General features: G+C 39.2%; 1 protein-coding gene across 1 annotated transcript in view; it reads right to left on the bottom strand.

Annotated features, from left to right (window-relative positions):
• Positions 1-25099, bottom strand: part of LOC126251332 (phosphatidylinositol 4,5-bisphosphate 3-kinase catalytic subunit delta isoform) — a 176004-nt gene that overhangs the window by 42940 nt on the left and 107965 nt on the right. The window contains exons 12-13 of the mRNA XM_049951676.1: positions 23158-23257; positions 15928-16097 (exon numbers count right to left, since the gene is read on the bottom strand). Of these exons, the coding sequence (XP_049807633.1) occupies positions 15928-16097; positions 23158-23257 (270 nt within the window). The remainder of the gene's footprint in view (positions 1-15927; positions 16098-23157; positions 23258-25099) is intronic.

Genomic DNA, 25099 nt, shown 5'->3' with positions numbered 1-25099 from the left:
CCTGTTATAATTAGTATATATGACACACTGTATGCATAGTGAACGCATTATTGTAGCCAAGATAGACATGAAGCCTACCCTAACACAGTAATACAAGTTTATATGCCAACTGGCTCCGCAGATGATGAAGAGATTGAAGAAATGTATGATGAGATAAAAGAAATTATTCAGATAGTGAAGGGAGATGAAAATCTAATAGTGATGGCAGACTGGAATTCGGCAATAGGAAAAGGAAGACAAGGAAAAGTAGTAGGTGAATATGGAATGGGGGTAAGGAATGAAAGAGAAAGCTGCCTCGTAGAATTTTGCACAGAGCATAACTTAACCATAGCTAACGCTTGGTTTAAGAATCATGAAAGATGGCTGTATACGTGGAAGAGGCTTGGAGTCACTGGAAGGTTTCAGATATATTATATAATGGTAAGACAGAGATTTAGGAACCACATTTGAAATTGTAACAGAAGAGATGTTGAATTTAATTGATGAAAGGAGAAAATATAAAAATGTAGTAAATGAAGCAGGAAAAAAGGAATGTCTCAAAAATGATATTGACAGAAAGTGCAAAATCGCTAAGCAGGTATGGCTAAAGGACAAATGTAAGGATGTAGAGGCTTATCTCACTAGGGGTAAGATAGATACTGCCTACAGGAAAATTAAAGAGACCTTCGGAGAAGAGAGAACCATTTGTATGAATATCAAGAGCTCAGATGGAAACCCAGTTCTAAGCAAAGAAGGGAAAGCAGAAAGGTGGAAGGAGTATATAGAGGATCTATACAAGGGTAATACACTTGAGGACAATATTATGGAAATGGAAGAGGATGTAGATGAAGATGAAATGGGAGATACGATACTGTGTGAAGATTTATAATTTACATAAAAAACAGCTACCAGCCACATGTGTGGCGTGAAGAGTTTGACAGAGCACTGAAAGACCTAAGTCAAAGATAGGCCCAAGGAATAGACAACATTCCATTAGAACTACTGATAGCCTTGGGAGAGCCCGCCCTGACAAAACTCTACCATCTTGTGAGCAAGATGTATGAGACAAGTGAAATACCCTCAGACTTCAAGAAGAATATAATAATTCCAGTCCCAAAGAAAGCAGGTGTTGACAGATGTGAAAATTACCAAACTATCGGCTTAATAAGTCACGGCTGCAAAATACTGACACGAATTCTTTACAGACGAATGGAAAAACTGGTAGAAGCTGACCTTGGGGAAGATCAGTTCAGATTCCATAGAAATGTTAGAACATGTGAGCCAATACTGACCCTTTGACTTATCTTAGAAGATATATTAAGGAAAGGCAAACATTCATTTCTAGCATTTGTAGACTTAGAGAAAGCTTTTGACAATGTTGACTGGAATGATACCTTTCAAATTTTGAAGGCAGCAGGGGTCAAAAACAGGAAGCGAAAGGCTATTTACAATTTGAACAGAAACCAGATATCAGTTATAAGAGTCGAGGGGCATGCAAGAGACGCAGTGGTTGAGAAGGGAGTGAGACATGGTTGCAGCCTATCCCCGATGTTATTCAATCTGTATACTGAGCAATCAGTAAAGGGAACAAAAGAAAAATTTGGAGTAGGAACTAAAATCCATGGAGAAGAAATAAAAACTTTGAGGTATGCCGACGACATTTTAATTCTGTCAGAGACAGCAAAGGATCTGGAAGAGCAGTTGAATAGAATGGGCAGTGTCTTGAAAGGAGGATATAACATGAACATCAACAAAAGCAAAACGAGGATAATGGAATGTAGTCGAATTAAGTCGAGTGATGCTGAGGGAATTAGATTAGGAAATGAGGCACTTAAAGTAGTAAAGGAGTTTTGCTATTTGGGGAGCACAATAACTGATAATGGTCGGAGTAGAGAGGGTATAAAATGTAGATTGGCAATGACAAGAAAAGTGTTTCTGAAGAAGAGAAATTTGTTAACAACGAATATAGATTTCAGTGTCAGGAAGTCTTTTCTGAAAGAATTTGTATGGATTGTAGCCATGTATGGAAGTGAAACATGGATGATAAATAGTTTAGATAATGAGAAAATAGAAGCTTTCGAAATGTGGTGCTACAGAAGAGTGCTGAAGATTAGATGGGTAGATCATGTAACTAATGAGGAGGTACTGAACAGAACTGGGGAGAAGAGGAATTTGTGGCACAACTTGACTAGAAGAAGGGATTAGTTGGCAAGACACATTCTGAGGCATCAAGGGATCACCAATTTAGTATTGGAGGGCAGCATGGAGGGTAAAAATGTAGAGGGGTACCAACAGATGAATACACTAAGTGGATTCAGAAGGATGTAGGGTGCAATAGTTACTTGGAGATAAAGAAGCTTCTACAGGATAGAGCAGCATGGAGAGCTGCATCAAAGCAGTCTCTGGATTGAAGACCACAACAACAACAACAACAACTACATGCTTTCTTGTTGCATCTACAGGCTTTCTCAAAGTCGTTTTCAGCAGCACGAACCAGACTCTGGAATAACCTCTCACATTATATTACAGAACTGAATAACATCTCCCAACTTCAGAAGACAATTAATTACATACCTACCTAACCAACAATAATGAATAAAATTGTCCCTGCACGCACTCATTACCCCTAAACATCCTTCTTTCCAACCAGGTCTTCTTCATTTCCCAATATTCTTAGCTGGTGCAATCTCCGTAAATTACATTTCCCCAGAATTTGCTAATCAGAAACACCTAAATTCATTTTGTATCTATTACTATTTTCATCATTATCATCTTCATCATCACTGTTGTCATTATTAGTGACAAAAGCAGCAGTAGCAGAAGTACTGCTATTATTAACTTTATTAGTTTTTAGTTAGTATTTTTTAACCACATTGTGTCTCTATAGACATTCAAATCATTTTAATACTATTTGTCTTATTAAAATTGTTATTTCTTAGATAACTATGATGTAAAAATGGTACTGTATGTGTGAAACCCTGGTCCGATCCAAGAGGTGGCCTGATGGCCCTATTCAGATCAGGTTAAATATATAAATAAATAAAATGGTTAACCACAACTTCCTCAAACTACTTGCATGCATTGGAAGAACTACGTATTATATTTTCATTATCAGAAGCTACTTTTTCTTGTAGCCTGTGATGAAAAGTTCACAAAAGACAATACAATAACTAAACAATAAAAGGAGATGTAATTTTAGAGCGTAAGCAGATAAGAAGTGGGTTCCATTCTAACGAATAATTACTAGAAGCTCTCGGAGGCAAATGACATTATCACATGTATCATTTTTAGTGATGAGGACGGCAAGTTCCCGGTGGGCAGGAATAATAAATGGGTATTTGCTTGGGAATTTGCCCAAAGCAGTTCTACGTGCCCAAACTTTGAAAATTTATAGAAAGAAAAATGCTTCTTAAAGTTTTTTTTGAAAACATAATTATTACTGAATGTATTAAACAGGTGACATGTGCTTATTGATGATAAATGTACTCTTAAATGTTAAACTGTTTTCAGTGGGGAAAAAAAATGCTTCATTGTTAGATGTAACGACACTTCAGACTTTTCTATTATGCTCCTTTCTTTACCTATTTTTGTATGGAGACACTGCTGTGAAGATAAAATGAGAAGACTAATGTAAAAAAGATTTAATAACAAAGAATCAATACTCTAGATAATTCCGATACTATTTGATTCCTAGGGAATTGTCGATTGTTGGTATCATGGAACTGGAGTCAGTACATGACACATCCCTAATTAAAATCATTATGGCGAAACTATTTTTATCATAATTCCAGTTAGTCTAAGTAAATATTAGTGCTATTGCTATTACTGCAAACAGTACCTGAATTTTGAGTGAGTGGCTGGTGATTTCAGGTAATTCTTGCAACTCTGTTAGTTATTTACTTAACTGGAATTGGCAACACTGGTCTGACTGACTGACTGAGCCATTCAAGTCTACGAGGTTGAGTGAGAAGCAAATTAAGCTCATCTTTGTTTTATTTGAAGTTCTACAGATATCATCTGTAGAGTGATGGCTGGAGCAATTTCAAAAATGAATCCATTACTAGCATCACAGTTTCAAAGCCTGAACCACTTTCTGTTGAGTTTGTAATGACTAAAAGCAACAGCCGCAATGCTGAGTACCCCCTAAGGTAAGTCTTTCCGCTCCCGGGATTGGAATGACTCCTTACCCTCTCCCTTAAAACCCACTTCCTTTCGTCTTTCCCTCTCCTTCCCTCTTTCCTGATGAAACAACCGTTGGTTGCGAAAGCTTGGATTTTGTGTGTGTGTGTGTGTGTGTGTGTGTGTGTGTGTGTGTTTGTGTGTGTGTGTCTATCAACATGCCAACGCTTTCGTTTGGTAAGTTACATCATCTTTGTTTTTAGATATATTTTTCCCAGGTGGAATGTTTCCCCCTATTATATTCATAATATTAATATGAACCCAACAATTACGTTTGTTATTGTCACTGTTGCATTTCAAAATCTTTTCTGTCGTCTTTCTTTCTCTTTCTGTTTTTGCAAGTAGTTTCACTTTGTATTTACCTTCTCCTTTTTACCGTGATCTACCATACAATTTTATCCCACCTATCTATACTCAATAATATGTAACCCACTTCCAAACCGTAACAAAAATTTTCTTTTTCCGCTTTCAACACTACCGCGGCTACAAAATCCACCGTTTCCAGTTCACAAACAGTTCCTTTCACCTATTAAACAACCATTTCAGCTAGTTCTAACAACTTTCGCCTTATTTCCATCTCCGTTTTTCCCACATCACTGATCATTTTTAGCTGCTTCCCACAGGTTTTAATGTCATTATTTCTTCGTCAGACAATTGTCAGCCTCATTTTCATATCTGCCACCACAATACCACTACTTTTAATGCATTTACATGCAGTTTTTTCGAAATTTTCCCTCTAACGTGTTTTGGCTGCAACACAACCACCTAACCTTTGTGCACATCGTTGTTTACCAACCCAAGTTCACCACAGGATCAACATAGCTTAGCTTTAACCAACACTGTTTCGACTTTTTTCACACCAGATCTCCAGTTGCTTTACAGTTCACCTTTATCTCTCCCCATATATTTCTATTTTCATTTTCATTTCAGCCTCATGTTACACTTTCCACCTTCTAATACCATGTCACCCTCACAACATCCCCACAACGACCCCATTAAGTTTTATTTACATTCCCTCCGCAAACATGCCTTCGCCCTAGCCAAATTACGCTCCCATATTTTATTTACTCAGGCTTGCCTGACACTTGGCATTACCCCCAAAGGCCTCACACTTAAAGTTCCCATCTCTGGCTGTAATCCTTCGTTCCATCAGTCCCTATACCAGTTCCAAACTGAACAATCCATTGCCCTCACCCAACTAATCCTTCACCTACACATCAACTCAGCCAATGAACACACCCGTCAACTCCTATCCTTAATAAAAGTCCTCAATCTTTCCTCTCCCACATCCACACCAGCTGTTCAGAGCATCCTCCTAAAGGCCAACCACAAATTAGAACAGCATGCCACCCTCCACCTCAAAAAACTATCCAATCTCCTGGTTTCCCACATCCGGAAAGGCAACTCACTCACCCTCCACAACCTTTCCAGCAAACCTCAACCTCCTCTCATTGCAAACAGACCCAGTCTCTCCCATCTACTCAATCTCCCACTTCCAGCTCCACTCCCCCCAAAACCTCAAAATTCTAAACAACACAATCTGGAACCACAACACCCTAATTCAGTAGTTAACCTTTCCTCCAAACCTCTCTCCCAATCCGAAACCTCTGTCATATCCAAAGGTCTCACCTTCAGCCCTACTCCCAGATTCAACCAAACAGCCCTCGTCAAAGATTTACTGTCCTACACTCGTACTTTCTGCTGGAAATATCACTTTGCCAAAAAAAAGAAAAAAAAAAAACCTGATCCTACTCCTAATGATCCAACTCCCCAAGACACTATCCAAATTGAACCCTGCCTGGAACAGTTCCGTCCTCCGTCACAGCGGGACCCACCTCCTCTTCCTCAAAATCACCCTCTCCAAACCTTCCAGGAATTTCTCACTTCCAGCCTCGCCTCTCAATCCTTCTTAAAAAACCTTAATCCTACTCCCAACATCACCACTGCTGAAGCCCAGGCTATCCGTGATCTGAAGGCTGACCCATCAATTGTCATTCTTCCGGCGGACAAGGGTTCCACGACCATGGTACTTGATTGTCGGGAGTATGTGGTTGAGGGACTGTGTCAGCTTTCAGACAACACTACATACAAAGTTTGCCAAAGTAATCCCATTCCTGATGTCCAGGCGGAGCTTCAAGAAATCCTTGGGGCCCCTACAAAACTTTTCACTTGACTCCATCAACCTCCTGACCCCACCGACACCCCGCACCCCTACCTTCTACCTACTTCCTAAAACTCACAAACCCAATCATCCCGGCCACCCCATTGTAGCTGGTTACCAAGCCCCCACAGAATGTATCTCTGCCTACGTAGATCAACACCTTCAACCCATTACATGCAGTCTCCCATCCTTCATCAAAGACACCAACCACTTCCTTGAACGCCTGGAATCCTTACCAAATCTGTTACCCCCGGAAACCATCCTTGTAACCATTGATGCCACTTCCTTAAACACAAATATTCTGCACGTCCAGGGTCTCGCTGCGATGGAGCACTTCCTTTCACGCCGATCACCTGCCACCCTACCTAAAACCTCTTTACTAGCCAGCTTCATCCTGACTCACAACTTCTTCACTTTTGAAGACCAGACATACCAACAATTAAAGGGAACAGCCATGGGTACCAGGATGGGCCCCTCGTACGCCAACCTATTTATGGGTCACTTAGAGGAAGCCTTCTTGGTCATCCAGGCCTGCCAACCCAAAGTTTGGTACAGATTTATTGATGACATCTTCATGGTGTGGACTCACAGTGAAGAAGAACTCCAGAATTTTCTCTCCAACCTCAACTCCTTTGGTTCCATCAGATTCACCTGGTCCTACTCCAAATCCCATGCCACTTTCCTTGACGTTGACCTCCACCTGTCCAATGGCCAGCTTCACACGTCCGTCCACATCAAACCCACCAACAAACAACAGTACCTCCATTATGACAGCTGCCACCCATTCCACATCAAACAGTCCCTTCCCTACAGCCTAGGTCTTCGTGGCAAACGAATCTGCTCCAGTCCGGAATCCCTGAACCATTACACCACCAACCTGAAAACAGCTTTCGCATCCCGCAACTATCCTCCGGACCTGGTACAGAAGCAAATTACCAGAGTCAATTCCTCATCCCCTCAAACCCAGAACCTCCCACAGAAGAACCCCAAAAGTGCCCCACTTGTGACAGGATACTTTCCGGGACTGGATCAGACTCTGAATGTGGCTCTCCAGCAGGCATACGACTTCCTCAATCCTGCCCTGAAATGAGATCCATCCTTCATGAAATCCTCCCCACTCCACCAAGAGTGTCTTTCCGCCGTCCACCTAACCTTCGTAACCTCTTGGTTCATCCCTATGAAATCCCCAAACCACCTTCCCTACCCTCTGGCTCCTACCCTTGTAACTGCCCCCAGTGTAAAACCTGTCCCATGCACCCTCCCACCACCACCTACTCCAGTCCTGTAACCGGGAAAGTGTACACGATCAAACGCAGGGCCACATGTGAAAGCACCCACGTGATTTACCAACTGACCTGCCTACACTGTGAAGTTTTCTATGTGGGAATGACCAGCAATAAACTGTCCATTCGCATGAATGGACACAGGCAGACAGTGTTTGTTGGTAATGAGGATCACCCTGTGGCTAAACATGCCTTGGTGCACGGCCAGCACAACTTGGCACAGTGTTACACCGTCCGGGTTATCTGGATACTTCCCACCAACACCAACCTGTCAGAACTCCGGAGATGGGAACTTACCCTTCAGTATATCCTCTCTTCCCGTTATTCACCAGGCCTCAACCTCCGCTAATTTCAAGTTGCCGCCGCTCATACCTCACCTGTCATTCAACAACATCTTTGCCTCTGTACTTCTGCCTTGACTGACGTCTCTGCCCAAACTCTTTGCCTTTACAAATGTCTGCTTGTGTCTGTATATGTGCGGATGGATGGATGGATATGTGCGTGTGTGCGAGTGTATACCTGTCCTTTTTTCCCCCTAAGGTAAGTCTTTCCGCTCCCGGGATTGGAATGACTCCTTACCCTCTCCCTTAAAACCCACATCCTTTCGTCTTTCCCTCTCCTTCCCTCTTCCCTGATGAAGCAACCGTTGGTTGCGAAAGCTTGAATTTTGTGTGTGTGTGTGTTTGTGTTTGTTTGTGTGTGTGTCTATCGACATGCCAACGCTTTCATTTGGTAAGTTACATCATCTCTGTTTTTAGATATATTTTTCCCACGTGGAATGTTTCCCTCTATTATATTCATATAAACTCTTCAGCATCTTTTTCAACTTGGTTACCCAACCACTAAAGAATCAGTTTTGCAAAACATGTTTTCCAATACAAAGCATCAGCCTAAAATTTTTTTACTAGCACCTCTTATCAATTAATCTTTAAAATGTGTAAAACATTTATGAATTTTGGGCATTTGCCTAGGCATTCATCCTAGGCATTTGCCCCATCTTATAAATGCCAGGCACTTTACATAACTAGTCATTTTGGAATACTTTAACTACTACTGGTATAATTTACAGACAGCAGTAGTGCTTTCAACTTCTGTAGTAAGCTTGCCACACAGTTAGAATGTACGTTTGGACCTCATAATGATAGATGTGTGCAAACTGGAGAATTAATAGCAATAATAATTGAGTTTATCTGAGAAGAAGCTGCAAATGGATTTGTTGTTGTCTTTAAGTGTGTCTGCAAGTACTGCAAGTGGCAAGAAAGAGCTTGAGTCAAGAATATGAGTACAGCAAAGTGAACTTAATCAAGAGCTGACAAATAGACTTTTTTCTTCTGAAGATCTCAAATTCCATAAGAATACAAGTCACTGGAAATTGAGACTATGTTAAGCAGTGAGAAAAGTATCTGTCATGTCATTACTGAAGGAACATCTCACTACTCACCGTGGATAATTTGAAGAAACCATAAAAGCCCACAACATGTACCACATCATCATAACAGTAGAACTGTCCCAAGTAACATTATACATGTCCAAAATGTAAGTTTTAGACAAGCCTTATCACAAGTTTCATCTGTTCAATACTTTAGCTAATCAATATTCTAGTGTGACTAACCAAGTAACATACAAGTGTGCAACAATAACCCAATGGTAATAGCAAATTTGTTTATACTGGACTCTTTTAAAATAATGAAAGCTCAGACACATTGGCCACATCCTCACAGAGAAGGAAGAGTACAGTATTACAAAATAATATCCAGGGTACTGACAACACAGAGAACAAATCCCAGTAATGCCCAAAACTACACAAAGCTAAGAAAACCAAATAGTAACAAATGAGAACTTGGATGTACAGTATCAGTATTTCTATCATAAAGTGACTTGGCACAACAATGAAACAATGTAATTTTCTGTGTATATGTGTGTGTGTGGGGGGGGGGGGGGACAATGCTGTGGTACTTTAATCGAGGAAAAGAAATGTGTCAGTAACAAAGCTGCACCCTAGCAGTCCAAATGTAACGGATTTGAGTCAGTGGTAGTTAAGTTATTAACTCCATTTTCCAACATCCCAGAATATTCTACAATAGTTGTCTACATCTACATCTATACTCTGTAAACAACTTTGAAGTACATGGCAGAGAGTACGTCCCATTCTACCAGTTATTAGAGTTTCGTCCCGTTCCGTTCACACATTGGAGTGTGGGAAGAATGATTGTTTAAATGCCTCTATGCATGCTATTATTAAATCAATCTTGTCTTCGCAATCCCTATGTGAGCAATACATAGAGGTTATAGTATATTTGTAGAGTTATCAATTAAAGCTGCTTCTTGAAACTTTGCAAGTAGGCTTTCTCAGGATAGTTTACACCTATCTTCAAGAATCTCTGTGACAGTCTCCCATGGGTCAAACAAACCTGTGGCCATGTTGCCATTCTCTGTATACATCCAATATCTCTTATTATTACCATTTGGTATAGGTCCCACACACTTCAGCAATATTCTATAATAGGTCACACAAGTGATTTACAAGTTTCCCCAGTATTCTACAAATAAACTTGCTTTACCAATGACTGACAAAGGAACAGTCCAATCTAACAAGTCAAAACCTCCTCCGATTTTATTTTATGTATAAAGAATCACCGAAAGAAACACTAAACCAAAATTTTAGCTGCTAAGACACACTCCAAGTTTTTTTTTTGTTTTTTTTTTGTTTAAGAAGTTGAAAATTGCCGAATTTGTAGTTCGCCCCGAGACTGGAGAAATGTACACCCCTACTTTAGCTGTAGCAGACAGTGCACGCACAACATGGCTATGCATAGCCTTGGTTGACAGTGCATCAATATACAGATAACACAGCACTACATGATCATAATTTGTAAGCAAATTTCAGTTGCTGTTGATAGTTTCTCTGATACAATTGTTCACAGTTAATATTTTCCCGAATTTCCAACTCATTTTATACCAATAATAATTAGCAGCTGCCTTTGTGTTATCACTAACTGTTAACAATGGAGATAAAACTGAATTAATTTTCTTTGTGTTTTCTACGTATATGCTTACTTAAAGTATCTGTCTTCATGTAGGTTCCATTGCTTTACAGTAATGTGGAATCCAATTAATGTTTTCAACCTGCTCAGATGAAATATGAAGAAAAGAATGTAGTAAACTATTGAAATCACCTAATTCTCCTGAAGACCTACATATGTATTATTTAGTAATTAATTTCTGGGACATTAAGTTGAGTGATGTCGATATTTTGTTAGAAATTGTGGAAACAATAGAAGAAGTGGGAAATAACTGACAATTCCATGAATTGTGGTTTGAACAATGAGTGCTAATAAAAATCCTGAATAAAACTACAGTACTTCCATAGCCCAAAGAAAACATTACAGTAATAGTTATCAGTGGAGGAAAAAAAGGCTGTATAATTTTTGGCTAAACAAAGATGGGAGAAAATGCTTATAGTCAAGCAGTGTGCTGAAGAAAGATAAGAGCTTCAGAAACTGATACAACTGGCATTGTCATGTATGATTGTGTCATAGCATTCATCGACTGCAAACGAATTCTGTCTTTTTTTCACTCAAAATGATAAAGTGTGGTTTGCACACAGTTCTTGCATGGAACCTGAGTGACTGGCTATATACACAGTATTTTAGGAGGTTTCATCTTATGTCAGCTACAAATCCCTCTGTATGCCTATTATGTCATCTCCTCTACACGTTTATTTGAAGTAAATTTCGTAATTTTACAACTACCTTTTCTGCATGATTTTATGAATCTGTTTAACAAGATCAAAGAAGCCTGGAAACCAGTAATACTCATCTCACTAGCAATTCAGAAGGCCCAGTCTTGTACATCTCGGTGCATTGACTCACATGAGCAGGAACTGTGTAAATGGAAGAAAGATTTACATTAACTATGTGTAAAAATGAAACTCACAAAAGTGTGAAAGAAAAACTGTAACAGATTTAGAACTGCTCATGTGAGTCAATGCACCGAGATGTACAAGACTGGGCCTTCTGAATTGCTAGTGAGATGAGTATTACTGATTTCCAGGCTTCTTTGATCTTGTTAAACAGATTCATAAAATCATGCAGAAAAGGTAGTTGTAAAATTACGAAATTTACTTCAAATAAACATGTAGAGGAGATGACATAATAGGCATACAGAGGGATTTGTAGCTGACATAAGATGAAACCTCCTAAAATACTGTGTATATAGCCAGTCACTCAGGTTCCATGCAAGAACTGTGTGCAAACCACACTTTATCATTTTGTGTATCAGTTTCTGAAGCTCTTATCTTTCTTCAGGAACCTCAGGGCAAACCAGGACCAAAAATTTAAAAGAATGACTGTTTAGTTGCAAAAATCTTGTAATCGATGTAGCAAAATCTGCAACAACGGGAGGGAATAAGTTTCAGTATTAAATCCAATACCTCTCCTTATCAACTGCAAAAAATAATTAATTGCTTTTGTTGGACTCTTGGCCTGAATGTAACAAAACCTCTGTTTTTAGGAGGGCAATGAGAAGACTGTTCATATAATCCAGATTACACCCGAACTAATACTGTAATTCGTTTTCTCAATAAAAACGTTTTTCTACAGTGTACAGCATTTTTCAGAAAAATGTCAGCCAATATAATTTCCAATAGCTCTTTGTCATTTCATGTTTACCAGCAGATCTGTACTGTTAAACTTCAGACATTTATGCATTAAATGAAACAAATAATTACAGTGAAATGTCTGAATGCATTAACTTTTCTTTTAGTTGTGCCTGGTGTAAGGAAAATGTTTGCTTTTGTCATCCAATAGACACTTCATATTTTTGTGACAACTACAGGAAATAAACAAGGAACTGTTTCATTGTTAGTAAAATACACATTATTTCAAAAGTATCATAAGAACAGTGCTACAGGAATTATTATAAAATATTTCATGGCTAAAAATTAAAATTCCAGTTGATGGAAGTCATCTGTAATGTAACATCAAAAATTGGCTTGATTTTCTTTTCTTGTCTAACAATTACATCTGCAACAGTTTAGCTGTCAATATGAACTGTGAGTTATTCAAAAAATTAATGATTTTAGGCGTTTTAGGTGTCATTTAAATGCTTACAATTCACGTGTGAGCACTTTGGACTTCCAACTACAAGGCACTAAATTCTCTTGCCACAGCTGCATATGTTTATTTGCCGATTTGCAAGCTCGGTTGGAAGAGCTGTACAAACCACTGTTATAAGCAGCTCTTTGTGCAGCAAATACAAGTAACTTTACACTTTTTAAAAAATACTTGCAATGTGCCTTATCAGCTAAAGTTTTGGCAGTGCATTTCTCTCAGTATACTCTTCCTGTGTGAAAAATTTCAGAGTAGGTTTCGACATGTTGCAATGGACCATCCCCTTATGAGTCAATCAACATCTACAGCCTATGTGCTCATTCCATTTCACATCCCTACAAGGTGTTACACCCAGGTATTCGTATTAGTAGGCTGATCTCAACTTTGATTCATTGATATTGTAGTCGTAAGATTCTAAGTTTTTTTGTTTTATGAAGTGCACACTTTTACATTTCTTTTTCATTACATTTTTACCTTTGAAGCAAGTTGCTAATCTTTGCACCACTTTGAAATCTTATGAAGATCTGACTAAATATTTATCCAGCATCTTTTGGACAGTACTCCATTATAGATGATTGCATCATCTGCAGAAAGCCTGATTTTACTATTAATACTGTCTGTACCCTCATTAATATACAATATGAATAGCAAAGGTCCCAACATACTTTCCTGGAGCACACCCCAGGTTACTTCTACATCTGACGATGACTCTCCATCCAAGATAACAAGCTGTGTCCTCCTTACCAAGAGATCCTCAATCCTGTCATAAATTTCACTTGATATCCCATATGACTGTACTTTTGACAATAAGTGTAGATGTGGTCATGAGTCAAATGTTTTTCAGAAATCAAAAAATACTGAATCTACCTGACTGCCTTGGTGCAAAGTTTTTATTATGTTATGTAAGAAAAGAGTAAGCTGGGTTTCACATGCTTGATGTTTTTAGAATCCATGCTGGTTGGCATTGAGGTCATTCTGTTCGAGACACCTCATTATGTTGCAGCTCAAAACATATTCTAAGATTCTACAGCATATCAATGTCAAGGATATTGGGCAGCAGTTTTGTGGATCACTTCTACTACCCTTCTTTAAATGGGTGTGACCTGTGCTTTCTACCAACTACTGGGCATGGTGTTTTCTTTGCGGGGTCTATGACAGATTATAGTTAAAAGGGGGGCTAACTCAGGCACAAATCAAATATAGAATCCGACAGGGATTCCATTGGGCCCTGGAGCTTTGTTCAATTTTAACAATTTCAGCTTTTTCTCAACACCAGTGACACTAACACTTATTCTGCTCATCTTTTGAGTGGTACGAGGATTACATTGGGTCAATTATTAAGTTAAGTATTTCAGCTTTTGTTTTGCTTTCCTCAATTTCAGTTCCTGTCTCATTCATGAGTGACTGGACACTTAACTTTGGTGCCACTAACAGCCTTTACATACAACCAGAATTTCTTTGGATTTTGTGAAAGATCAACTGACAATATTCTGCTACAGTAGTCACTGAAGACTTCAAGCACTGCTCTCTAGACAGCCAAACGCATTTCATTCAGCATCTCTCTATCTATAGTCTTCTGCTTTGTTTCACATCTACTATGCAGTAACCTCTATTTCTTTAGAAGTTTCTTTACAGAGACTGTACACCATGAAGAGTCCCTCCCATTAGGAACTATTCTACTGGGTACATATGCATTGCATTGCCAACTACTCTTCTAAACTTGTATGTGTGTATTTGATGATAAGGTTTCTGTTGACCTTTTCTTGACAGCTGAATTTTCAAGGAAAATAACATACAAACAAACCACACTGCTGAATATAAAACAATGGAGGAAAATCCAGGATGGAATGAAACAATATTATGAAAACGAAAGTTGCTACTCACCATATAGCGGGCATGCTGAGTCGCAGATATGCACAATAAAAAGTTATTTGTGATAGTCTTTTTGTTGTGCCTATCTGTGACTCAACATCTCTGCTATATGGTGAGTAACAACTTTCTTTTTCATAACATTGTTATACTGCTGAATATGCTGTACATACATATACTTGGATGAATTTTCTGTTTCTCCTGGTACATAGTCATTAATGTGTTGTTGTGTATATTATTTGTTGGCCTCAACTGTTAAACATAGTTTTTACAGTTGCAAATTCTGTTCTTTCTTTAGAAATTCACTGTAAACTTTTGACAATGACAGTGACCTTGCACCAGAATAATGCACAAAATTTCTTTAATAAAGGTTTGAAATTTAAAAAATACGCACTCTACAATTTTGTAAATAATACTGGCCAATCAAATACATTTCCTTGAAAAGTTGCAATTTTACACTTTGTACCCAAATGCCAATTTAAAAAATAATAAAATTTAAATACTTTAGGAATAAAGGAAACAACTCACTGCATGCAGTGAAAACACACACACACACACACACACACACATTCAGCTGCAATGTGCCAGCTGAATAAAAATAGCACATGATCACATACTGCCGTGGTTTTTTATACTGAATTTCCTCTACCTCCATCAGATTCTGAATGAGGGGTGACCCTATTAAGTGCTAGTAAAGTAAATTAAAATTTTGCACTTTGTACCCAAATGCCAATTTAAAAAATAATAAAATTTAAATACTTTAGGAATAAAGGAAACAACTCACTGCATGCAGTGAAAAAAAAAAAAAAACACACACACACATTCAGCTGCAATGTGCCAGCTGAATAAAAATAGCACATGATCACATACTGCCATGGTTTTTTATACTGAATTTCCTCTACCTCCATCAGATTCTGAATGAGGGGCGACCCTATTAAGTGCTAGTAAAGTAAATTAAAATTTTTACCATTACATTAAAAAATGTGAAGAATACACAGACAAAATAAATATTGGATATAGAGGCAAGAAAGAAAACTATACATATTTCTCAGAAGACACAAGCAGTTTCTTGTGACATTCAAGAAAACCACAACTTGTAAAAATTCAATGAAATGGTACAATATTGACACACAAATTTCTATGGAGATTTTTTGCTGCCCACCTTTCATTTTAATTCAGTATGCGATATTCAAGCCATTTGTCAGAGCACATCTGTGGTTCCTTACAGTTCATTTACAATTGCCTAGCACCATTTCTAAAAATTCTGAAATCAGAGGGCTTAAACAGGAAGAGAAATTGAACAGACTGAGTAAAAGCTTGTAGGAGTGAAATCAAAAAAACTCACTTGACATATTTACACCGGTAACTTGGGTCAAGAGGAGACAAAACACGTGAAACTGCATCACCAATGTGTGGTTGTTCCAAATTTTCTTGAAGACAAGCTCGTGCCTTATCTTTGTCACGCCGCTGTCGCACAAGTTCACTGACTTCCCTCATTCGCTCCAGAAACTCTACCTGCAACCAAAACAAAAATTTCACTTATAGTACAGGAAATTCCATTTTATTACAATTAAAATTTAGTTCTCTATCTCCTTCTGGTCATTGTGTGTTTAAATCTTCAGAACAATACACTCCCATTAACAGTCTTCAATTAACACGCATTTTCGATATCATCTTAAACAATGACATAGTTACTCACAATAGCTGGAAGCTAGAATCTTCCTAATCTTGATTAAAGCTTTTTGCTGACATTAGCATTTTCATCATCTGATTATTTTCAAATTCTGAAAAATGTTTTCAAGTTCTGCAGTGTCCATCAAGTCAACATCACAAGAAATCTCTGTAGTATTCTAGCATTAATTCCAATAAAATCTTTTCAATTAGACCACAGATCTACCTTTGTCCCTAGTAATTACTTTCTGTCCCAAATATGAAAACATTTCTTAAAGGGAAGTGCTATGAGACTTCACTAACAATATAAAAACATTGGCAAGCATTAAGACAAATATGTGAAACTTTATGGTATGAAAATATACACACTTGCTGCAGTTCCAACAGCTCCATTACATTGCCCCATAAGGGAACTGCTGATGAATTACAGTCGTCAAATGATACTGTCTGCAACAGTTTGTCTGCAATGAGGGTAAGCATACTGGGATCCATTTTAATATTGTGATTAGCTACTCTTTTCTCTCCTCTGAGGTCTGTGTTCTTGGGAAGAGACCTAAGAAAGAAAGGTGAGGATAGGTTTGAGGTATGTAGGGAGGGTGGGAATGAGAGACGGCCATGGATGAATAGAGGGGTGAAGTGGGGGTTCATTCAGGTTTGGTTAGAGAGGCTGGTGACAAAAAAAGTGTTTCTACTGTGGGGACTGGAATGAAGAAACTACGTCTCTGACATGTACATGACTGAGACTGAATGCGGGACTTAAGGTCAGAACTCTGGAAAGTATTAAATTTCTATGGATTGAGGTTCTTAGCAGCCAGGTTGCAAACAGTGTTCAGAGTTTTTCTGTGTTTTATGGCATGATGGAAGAAAGTTTTGGACGATGTGGCAGATGGAAGAAATCGGCAGGGCAGAGTTGTGATGTCATGAGGGGCTACAAACTTGGGGGAGTTTGAGGGTATAATAGGTCAGGTCTTTTTATGTAGTTGTATTGTGTGATGTGAGTAGGAAGATGGTAGATCATACAGCTTTTTGAGATGGTGTCTGAAATATTGTTCCAAATGTTGGATATCAAGGGTTTCAACTTTGGTACAGAACAAGGGGATTTCATGAAAGGATTTCAATAAACAATCAGGAATGCCAATGCCATCCTAATTTTTTTTTAATCAAATGAGTTCTCACTGATTTAGCTTATTAAGAGTTTCAATGAAAAAAATTTACGTGCTCAAAGCTTACCAGTGATGGCTTGGGCAAAATTATGCCAACGTGTTAATCAATAATATTTTTGGCTTAGAGGGGTTGTAATCATAACTAAACTGCATATATTAATTTTATGCATATAAACTGAACTTTTTAAATATATTTAAGTTTCACAGTTAACAGTTTAACATTCTGAGGAATTTAAAAAAAGAAAAGAAAGACAGACAGAAAAGAAGAAGAAGAAGAAGAAGAAGAAGAAGAAGAAGAAGGTGGTACCAGTGGGAATTGAACTCTGGTCCATGAATTGCCACTCCATGCCTTAGACAACTCAACCACTATGTCGTTATAACAGTGTGATCTTGACGCATGCTGTAGAACATTAGTGCAGGATAACCAGCCACCAAAATTGAATGCAAAGGGCAGTGCGCTGACTGAAATCCATCACCAACTGACGGAAGTGTATGGTGAGTCGTGCATGGATGTCAAAAATGTTCTTAAGTGGTATAGAGAGTTTGCAGCTGGTTGGACCGAAATTCATGGCGGACAGATGAGCGGGAGACCGTCAATTTCTGAGAAGACAGTGTTGAAGGTTGAGCAAAGCATGTTTGAAGATCAGTGGATCACCCTGGATTATCTCTGCATGTTGGTTCCTGAGGTTTTCCGAAGCACCACTCACAGAATTTTAACGGAAACATTGAACTACTGGAAGGTGTGCACAAGATGGGTACCACGCATGCTGACTGAGGACCACATGCGGCAACGAGTTGAATCTTCCCGCGCATTTCTTCACCACCTTGCAGCCGAACAAGACAACTTTCTGGACTCAATTGTCACGGGTAACGAAACCTGGATACACCACTTTACACCTGAGACCAAGCAACAATCACGCCAGTGCCGGCATCCTTCTTCGCCAAAGCCATGGAAATTCAAACAAACACAGTCTGCTGGTAAAGTCATGACAACCATTTTTTGGGAAAGGGGTATTGTTGGTCGAATTTATGCCCACTGGGACCACAATTAACACTGACAGGTACTGTGAGATTCTAAAAAAACTCTAACGGGCAATTCAGAACCGGAGAAGAGGAATGTTGAGCAAGGGCATACACATTCTCCATTACAACACTCACCCACAAATCGCTCGGCAAGCCGTTGCTCTCCTGCAACAGTTTCAGTGGAACACAATCACCTGACTTGGCACCCAGTGACTATCACCTATTCCCTAAGTTAAAAGAACATTTAGCCGGAAAGTGATTCAGCTCCGACGATGAGGTGAAAAAAGAGGTTCATAACATTCTGAACAGCATGACGGCGAGCTGGTATGACATGGGCATACAAAAACTGCCACAGCATCTACAAAAATGCATTGACAGATGCTGATTATGTCGAAAAATAGCTAAATGTTCAAGCTGTAAACTGATGTAAACCATTGTAGAAATTAACAGGTCTATGTACTTATAAAAATGTAGGAGCCCTTACTTTTGGGATTACCCTTGTATGCTACCCCCAGGCACTTGCTTTTGAATATAATGCTTTTGTTGCCTGAACTATTTATGGGTGCCTCATGGCAACTACCAGATTTGACAGCAGGAAAAAAAGATATGGGCATACTAAATAATTGAGCTGGACCACGAGATATGCCTGAATATTTCAGTCTCTAATAGGAGCACTGCCCATGAAAGGCGAGAGTCTGGTTCACGTCGCAGGCTGGCACACAACATAGCTTAGCTCCAAGCACTGCTACTGAGGCACTGGGCACATACACTATTAGTGCTTCCAACCCAGAAGCTAAAACAGCAAAAATATGTTAAATTTATAAAAAGCAAATTTAAAAAATATCCAGAAATGTAGATCATGAGCACAGCAGTAATGAAATCAATCTCCAAAAATCATTTCATGCTAAATACTGATGCCTATGCCTTTTGAAACACAGTGCTTCACTATTATGCTAGAGCATTAGCCTACACCATATGTAACATGGAAGCAGGTGCAGCTATAATCATACACAGCACAGATACTTTCTTGAGATGCCTGTCTCTAATATTACAGCACATTTCAGAGACAGGACTGGAACACATTGTGGGGGACCGAAGTAAGGGAGGCATTTACTGGAATGGTATGAGGACAGACTAAAATACTATGTGGGTTGAATCACAAGCTGAAAACCACTTTGAGGAGTCGATGACAGGCTCAATAGAGAGAGTTTGGGGAGGGATGGGGTAGGAAATCATCCATGCTCTTTTGAATGAAACAAGCCTGGCATTTTCCTAAAGAGATTTAGGCAAATTATAGAGCACTTAAATTTGGATGGGCAAACAGGGATTTGAGCCAACATCCTCTCGAATACACATTTAGAATCTCACCACTGCACCAGCCTGCTCAGAGAATAGGGGCAAGGCAATAATGATCATGGAATATTTAGCACAGGAGATCTGTTTGTAAACTAGATGGAAGAGGCAAATTAGGAGGAGGACTGTTTATCACTGCAGATTCTGCATTCGTGCATTGCTACAGAGTATAAAACAAATGTTTCATATGTAAGGGTTGGCAGCTGTAAATCTTGGCAAGCTGAGAATAGGTGGATTGAAATTAGACAGGACGTTTTATAAAGCCATCAGAAGGATGCACTTCAACATCCAGGAAAGTAGATGTAATTGTCAACAACAACACAAACGCGAAACTACACAAATTCATACTTGTTACAGTCACCTACACCACAAAGTCAAAAGTTACATCTGACTTACAAGCTGCCAAAATTATAACTAGATAGGCTTGCATTAGACCATGGATCTCACAAACAAATAAGTAAACATAGTGTGACAGACTGGAGTGTGTACATTGAGTTTTTGGAGGAATTAGGAGAAGGTACTTCAGTCACATGCCCATCCATAAAGATGTTGCTATTGGATGTAAACCGACTGAAAAATTTAAGATTTTTTACTGTTCCAAAGGAATTATTCTGAATGATCCAGAAACAGCATAGACTACACTATTTATTTGTTTATAGACCTTGACTTTGAAGGAAAACTAATCGTGTGAGAGGAGTTTGTTTATATGGCATGATGTTGTAGATTTGGAGTCCCCATGGAATTGGGAGGAGAAATGTTTAAAGACAGCAACAAAACAGGCAAAGAGGAGTTTAATGCCACATAAAGGTCAGAAATGGATGATCATGGAAGATGTTGGTTGATAAGGAGCTGGAACCCACACAGACAAAGAGCATGCCTTGTGGTAATGGGACAACAAATGTGGAAACATGAAAGAAATGGTTGGTTACCTTAATACGGAAGGCTAAACCTCAGCATTAAGTTGGAGGTGCTCATCCACAGGGATGATTAAGATTCACTGACAAACTGTGATGTGAATACACGAGTAAAACCTATGTTCCTCATTCCTTCTGGATTTAATACCTTTCCTCCTGTCTGTGTCATTTGGTTGCCTTCTGATGACAGTCATTTTCTATGAGATTGAAATTCCTCCACTGATAGCTATGTCATACTGAATGTACCATTACCATCAGTACTTCACAGATAAGAGAGTTCTTACTTACTATCTAGCCACCTGCAGCCAAGCAATTTGCACTGAAATGTCTCAAGGAATCACTTGGCACATTTTGGGTGCACAAAGATTTTATCTCATTGTCTTCTTTCTGTGTAAAGATGTGGTTAATCTAGCATAGACAAGGAAAAATCTGGACATTATACACACTACTAGCCTTTACATGCCACGTCTTGCCAATGTGTGGCAATTAAGAAACCTGAAGTTCACTCTGTATGTAATTTACCTGAAATCCAGACACACACACACACACACACACACACACACACACACACATATATATATATATATATATATATATATATATATATATATATATATATATATATATATAACTTTAAACATGTGTGTGGCTCAACTGTAACTGCATCTGATGTGAGCAGCTACTATTTTTGATGGCATGGGTAGTGGGAGATATAGAAGAGGAGGGGGGGGGGGGGGGTGCGACGGGAGAAGGGACAGCAGAGTAGGGTGTGGGAAGATCTACTGCTGGCTCTGGCTGTGGGAGCAGGCAGGGATGTGGGAACAGGATATAGTGAGCTACTAGACGCAGCATTGGGAGGCTCTTCTGAGAGGTGGGGAGAGGGCAAAGAGGAGAGGAGATAAGTAGAGAAGCTGAAAGGACTATTCAAGTGCATGGGTGGGTTAGAAGGTTTGTGTAGGGCTGAAGTGGGAGCAGGGAAGAGGACAGGCAGGTTGAGGACAGCGAATAGTGAAAGCTGAGGCCAGCGGGGTTACAGATATGAAAGATATTCTGCAAGGAGAGTTCCATCTATACAATTCAGGAATGCTGAAGTTGGTAGGAAGAATCCAGATGGCAGAGGCTGTGGAGCATGTTGCGTAGGTGGCGGAATACTACTGTATCCCATGCCACAGGAGAATGACCACTGACAGACTATCTGTCTGCATGACTGGCCACTGCCAAACTGTGCCCAAGAGACAGCTGGATCACCAAATTGCACAGCACGCCCCCATAACATAATTTGCTTGACTTCAATGACTGCTTCATGGCATGTTCCATATGGTTTCTTCCCATTAACATCAGCTTTTCTGAACTGTGCAAGTGCGAATTCTCCCTGCAACATACCTTTCATTCTTGTAATCCCCCTGACCTCAACCTTTGCTAGTTTCTGTACTTCAACTACCTATCCTCTTCCCCACTCCTAGTCCAGCCCTACACATGGCATCTATTCTCCAGTCAGCACACCTGCATAGTCCGTTTCACTCCTCTAACTTTGTTCCCCCACCCCACCACTCTCCTCCCCACTTCCAAGAAGTACAATCTCCCAACATTGCACCTAGCAGCCCACTGCCCTGTCCACATGTCATTGATGCACTATCCCAAAGGCAACTCTAGTACCTAGCCCCACCCTAGCCTGCTATACCTCCCCACCCCATGCTTCTTCTGTACCCTAGACTACCCACTGCAGTCAAAGATCGCTGTTCACATCAGATGCAATCACAGTTGGTCTGTGCCTGGAGATGACAGTGGATCTCTCTCTCTCTCTCTCTCTGTGTGTGTGTGTGTGTGTGTGTGTGTGTGTGTGTGTGTGTGTGTGTGTGTGTGTGTGTCTGTGTGTGTGTTTTGTTTTTTCTGCATCTCACAAACAACTTAGTTCAATAGCTAATAACATCTATCAGTCTTTTTTTCAAAGCTAATAACATCTATCAGTCTTTTTTTCAATGTGCCAGTATGCCAATCAATGGCTCCTCTATGTGGTGAATAGCAAACTATCCTTTTCATATTGGTGCTATTCCATCCCAGATTTCCCAGTGTTTCATTTTACCTGAAATTCAAATAGTTGCAAATGTTTCATGTAATGTGCCAGGTTTATTCGCTTTTATTTACCAATGACTGAAAATACCACTTGCTTTGAAATCTAAATGTAGTTCTTTTTGGACATTGCCAATTACTATTTATTACAGTACTCAAGCATCACAGATAAGAAATTAGGCTTTAACAAAAATTTTAATTACACAAACTGCCAGCCAACACATTTGCATTCTTACAGACAAGTACACATCTTCCACTGGAATTTATACCCCAGTTAATAATGATAATGGGGAAAAACTTCTACAGCATTTCAGATTTTCTGTTATCTTATAAATCAAAATTCTCATGCTCAGCATTAAAGTATGTGAAGTCACACAATACCTGTCGTGCCAGGACCCTCATGTGTTCTTTGCTTCCCCGGCAGTATGCTTCCAGTATCAGCCCAAATCTCACTGAAACTGAGGGCACCTGCATCTCAGACCTGCGTCAGAAGGTTCTGAATTACATTTTTGTAGCAGCACTGCAAAACTGATTAAATTTTAATTTACGAATACTACATACTGCGTTTTTACATAGTCAGCTTTTTCAGGACATTAAGAATAATAATTAGAAAATAAAATGGTGTAAAACATGTACAAACAAAAGCAAAGACTTTATGGTGCATCAACACAGCATCCTAAGAGAATTTATAAAATCCTTTCAGGTTTTCATATGCTGCATGCGAGTTTCAATTTAACAGAACGCTGATAGTAGCTTACAGCTGAGACACAGCATGAAGTGTTGGCATAACACATTCTTGTATCAATTTAGTTTCAAAATAAGATTCCCCTCCACAGTCGTCAGCTGTCCTTCTGGAATCAAGTGTTTCCAGTGAAAAATATCATAGTGATTTTTTAATAATCTATCATGATAGTGTGTACAAATATATTTCAAAAGGCAAGAAATCCTCCAGAGGAGGAGGAGGGGGAGAATGAGAATGATAAAGTAACGAAGAGGAGAAGGGTAGATCATAGCACAAGAAGCTGGTGAGATATTGACATGATGGTGGGTAGGAAGGAATGAGAGTGAAACAGGGAGAAAACACAGGTGGAAGAAGTGAAGGTAGAGAATGGAAGGGGAGAGAAAGATGATAGCCAAAGAGGGAGGAGCGACAGTACAATGGCAGAGTGGGGGTAGAGAGAGGAGAGGAGAGGAGAGGAGAGGAGAGGAGAGGAGAGAGGAGACAGACAGACAGACAGACAGACAGACAGAGAGAGAGAGAGAGAGAGAGAGAGAGAGAGAGAGAGAGTGTTAAAGTAAGAGAAAAATAATTTTTGCGTTTGGCCAAATCTACATATATACTGTGCAAGTCACTGTACACATGTATCAGTATAAGAAATGTTTTGTCCTATTTTATTCAAATATTGAACAAGAACTAAAAAGAACTGCCTACATGCATCTGTAAATGCCATACTCTCTCTTTTATCTACATCTACATTTATACTCCGCAAGCCACCCAACGGTGTGTGGCAGAGGGCACTTTACATGCCACTGTCATTAGCTCCCTTTCCTTTTGCACTCGCGTATGGTTCGCGGGAAGAACGACTGCCGGAAAGCCTCCATGCGCGCTCGAATCTCTCTATTTTACATTTGTGATCTCAGGAGGTATAAGTAGGGGGAAGCAATATATTCGATTTTCATGATCCTTATGCAATAATATAATGATGGCAGCAGAATTGTTGGACAGTATTCTTCTAACACCAGTTCTCTGAATTTGTTAAACAAGATTTAATCAGAACATCAGTAGTTTTCTTCCAAAGATTCCCATTTGAAGTTGTCAGAGAATGTTTGTTACACTTTCAAATGGGCTAAATCAACCTGCTACAATCCTAGCAGCATACTTCAGAATTTGTTTGATGACTGCTCTCATTCTTACTTTATAAAGACTCCAAAAGAAAAACAGTAATCTACAACTGGTTGCACTAACACCTTGTATGCAATTACCTATACAGACAGCTACACTGCACTTTCCCAAAATTCCTCCAACAAATTTAAGTCTTCCATTCACGTTTCCTATTAAGAGTACATAATGTATGAGTTCACCACTAAATATTATATCAATGTGACATGCTCAAGATTTCCACTGCTAAACTTGTAAATTTCCTATGTTACAGGCATTATATTACATTTAAAAACAGCTGACACATCACCAATGTGACCCATCCTTCCTATCCATCTGTGCTACCTGCTCCTCCCAATCAATTCTTCCAGGCCATTGTGCAATGTACACAACATCCCATACCTGCAACTAGAATAAGCTCACTAGTGCAACATTCCTATGCTG

The sequence above is a fragment of the Schistocerca nitens genome, chromosome 4, assembly GCF_023898315.1.
Source record: "Schistocerca nitens isolate TAMUIC-IGC-003100 chromosome 4, iqSchNite1.1, whole genome shotgun sequence".
Lineage (NCBI taxonomy): Eukaryota > Metazoa > Arthropoda > Insecta > Orthoptera > Acrididae > Schistocerca > Schistocerca nitens.
This window is presented reverse-complemented; position numbering and strand designations above follow the sequence as displayed.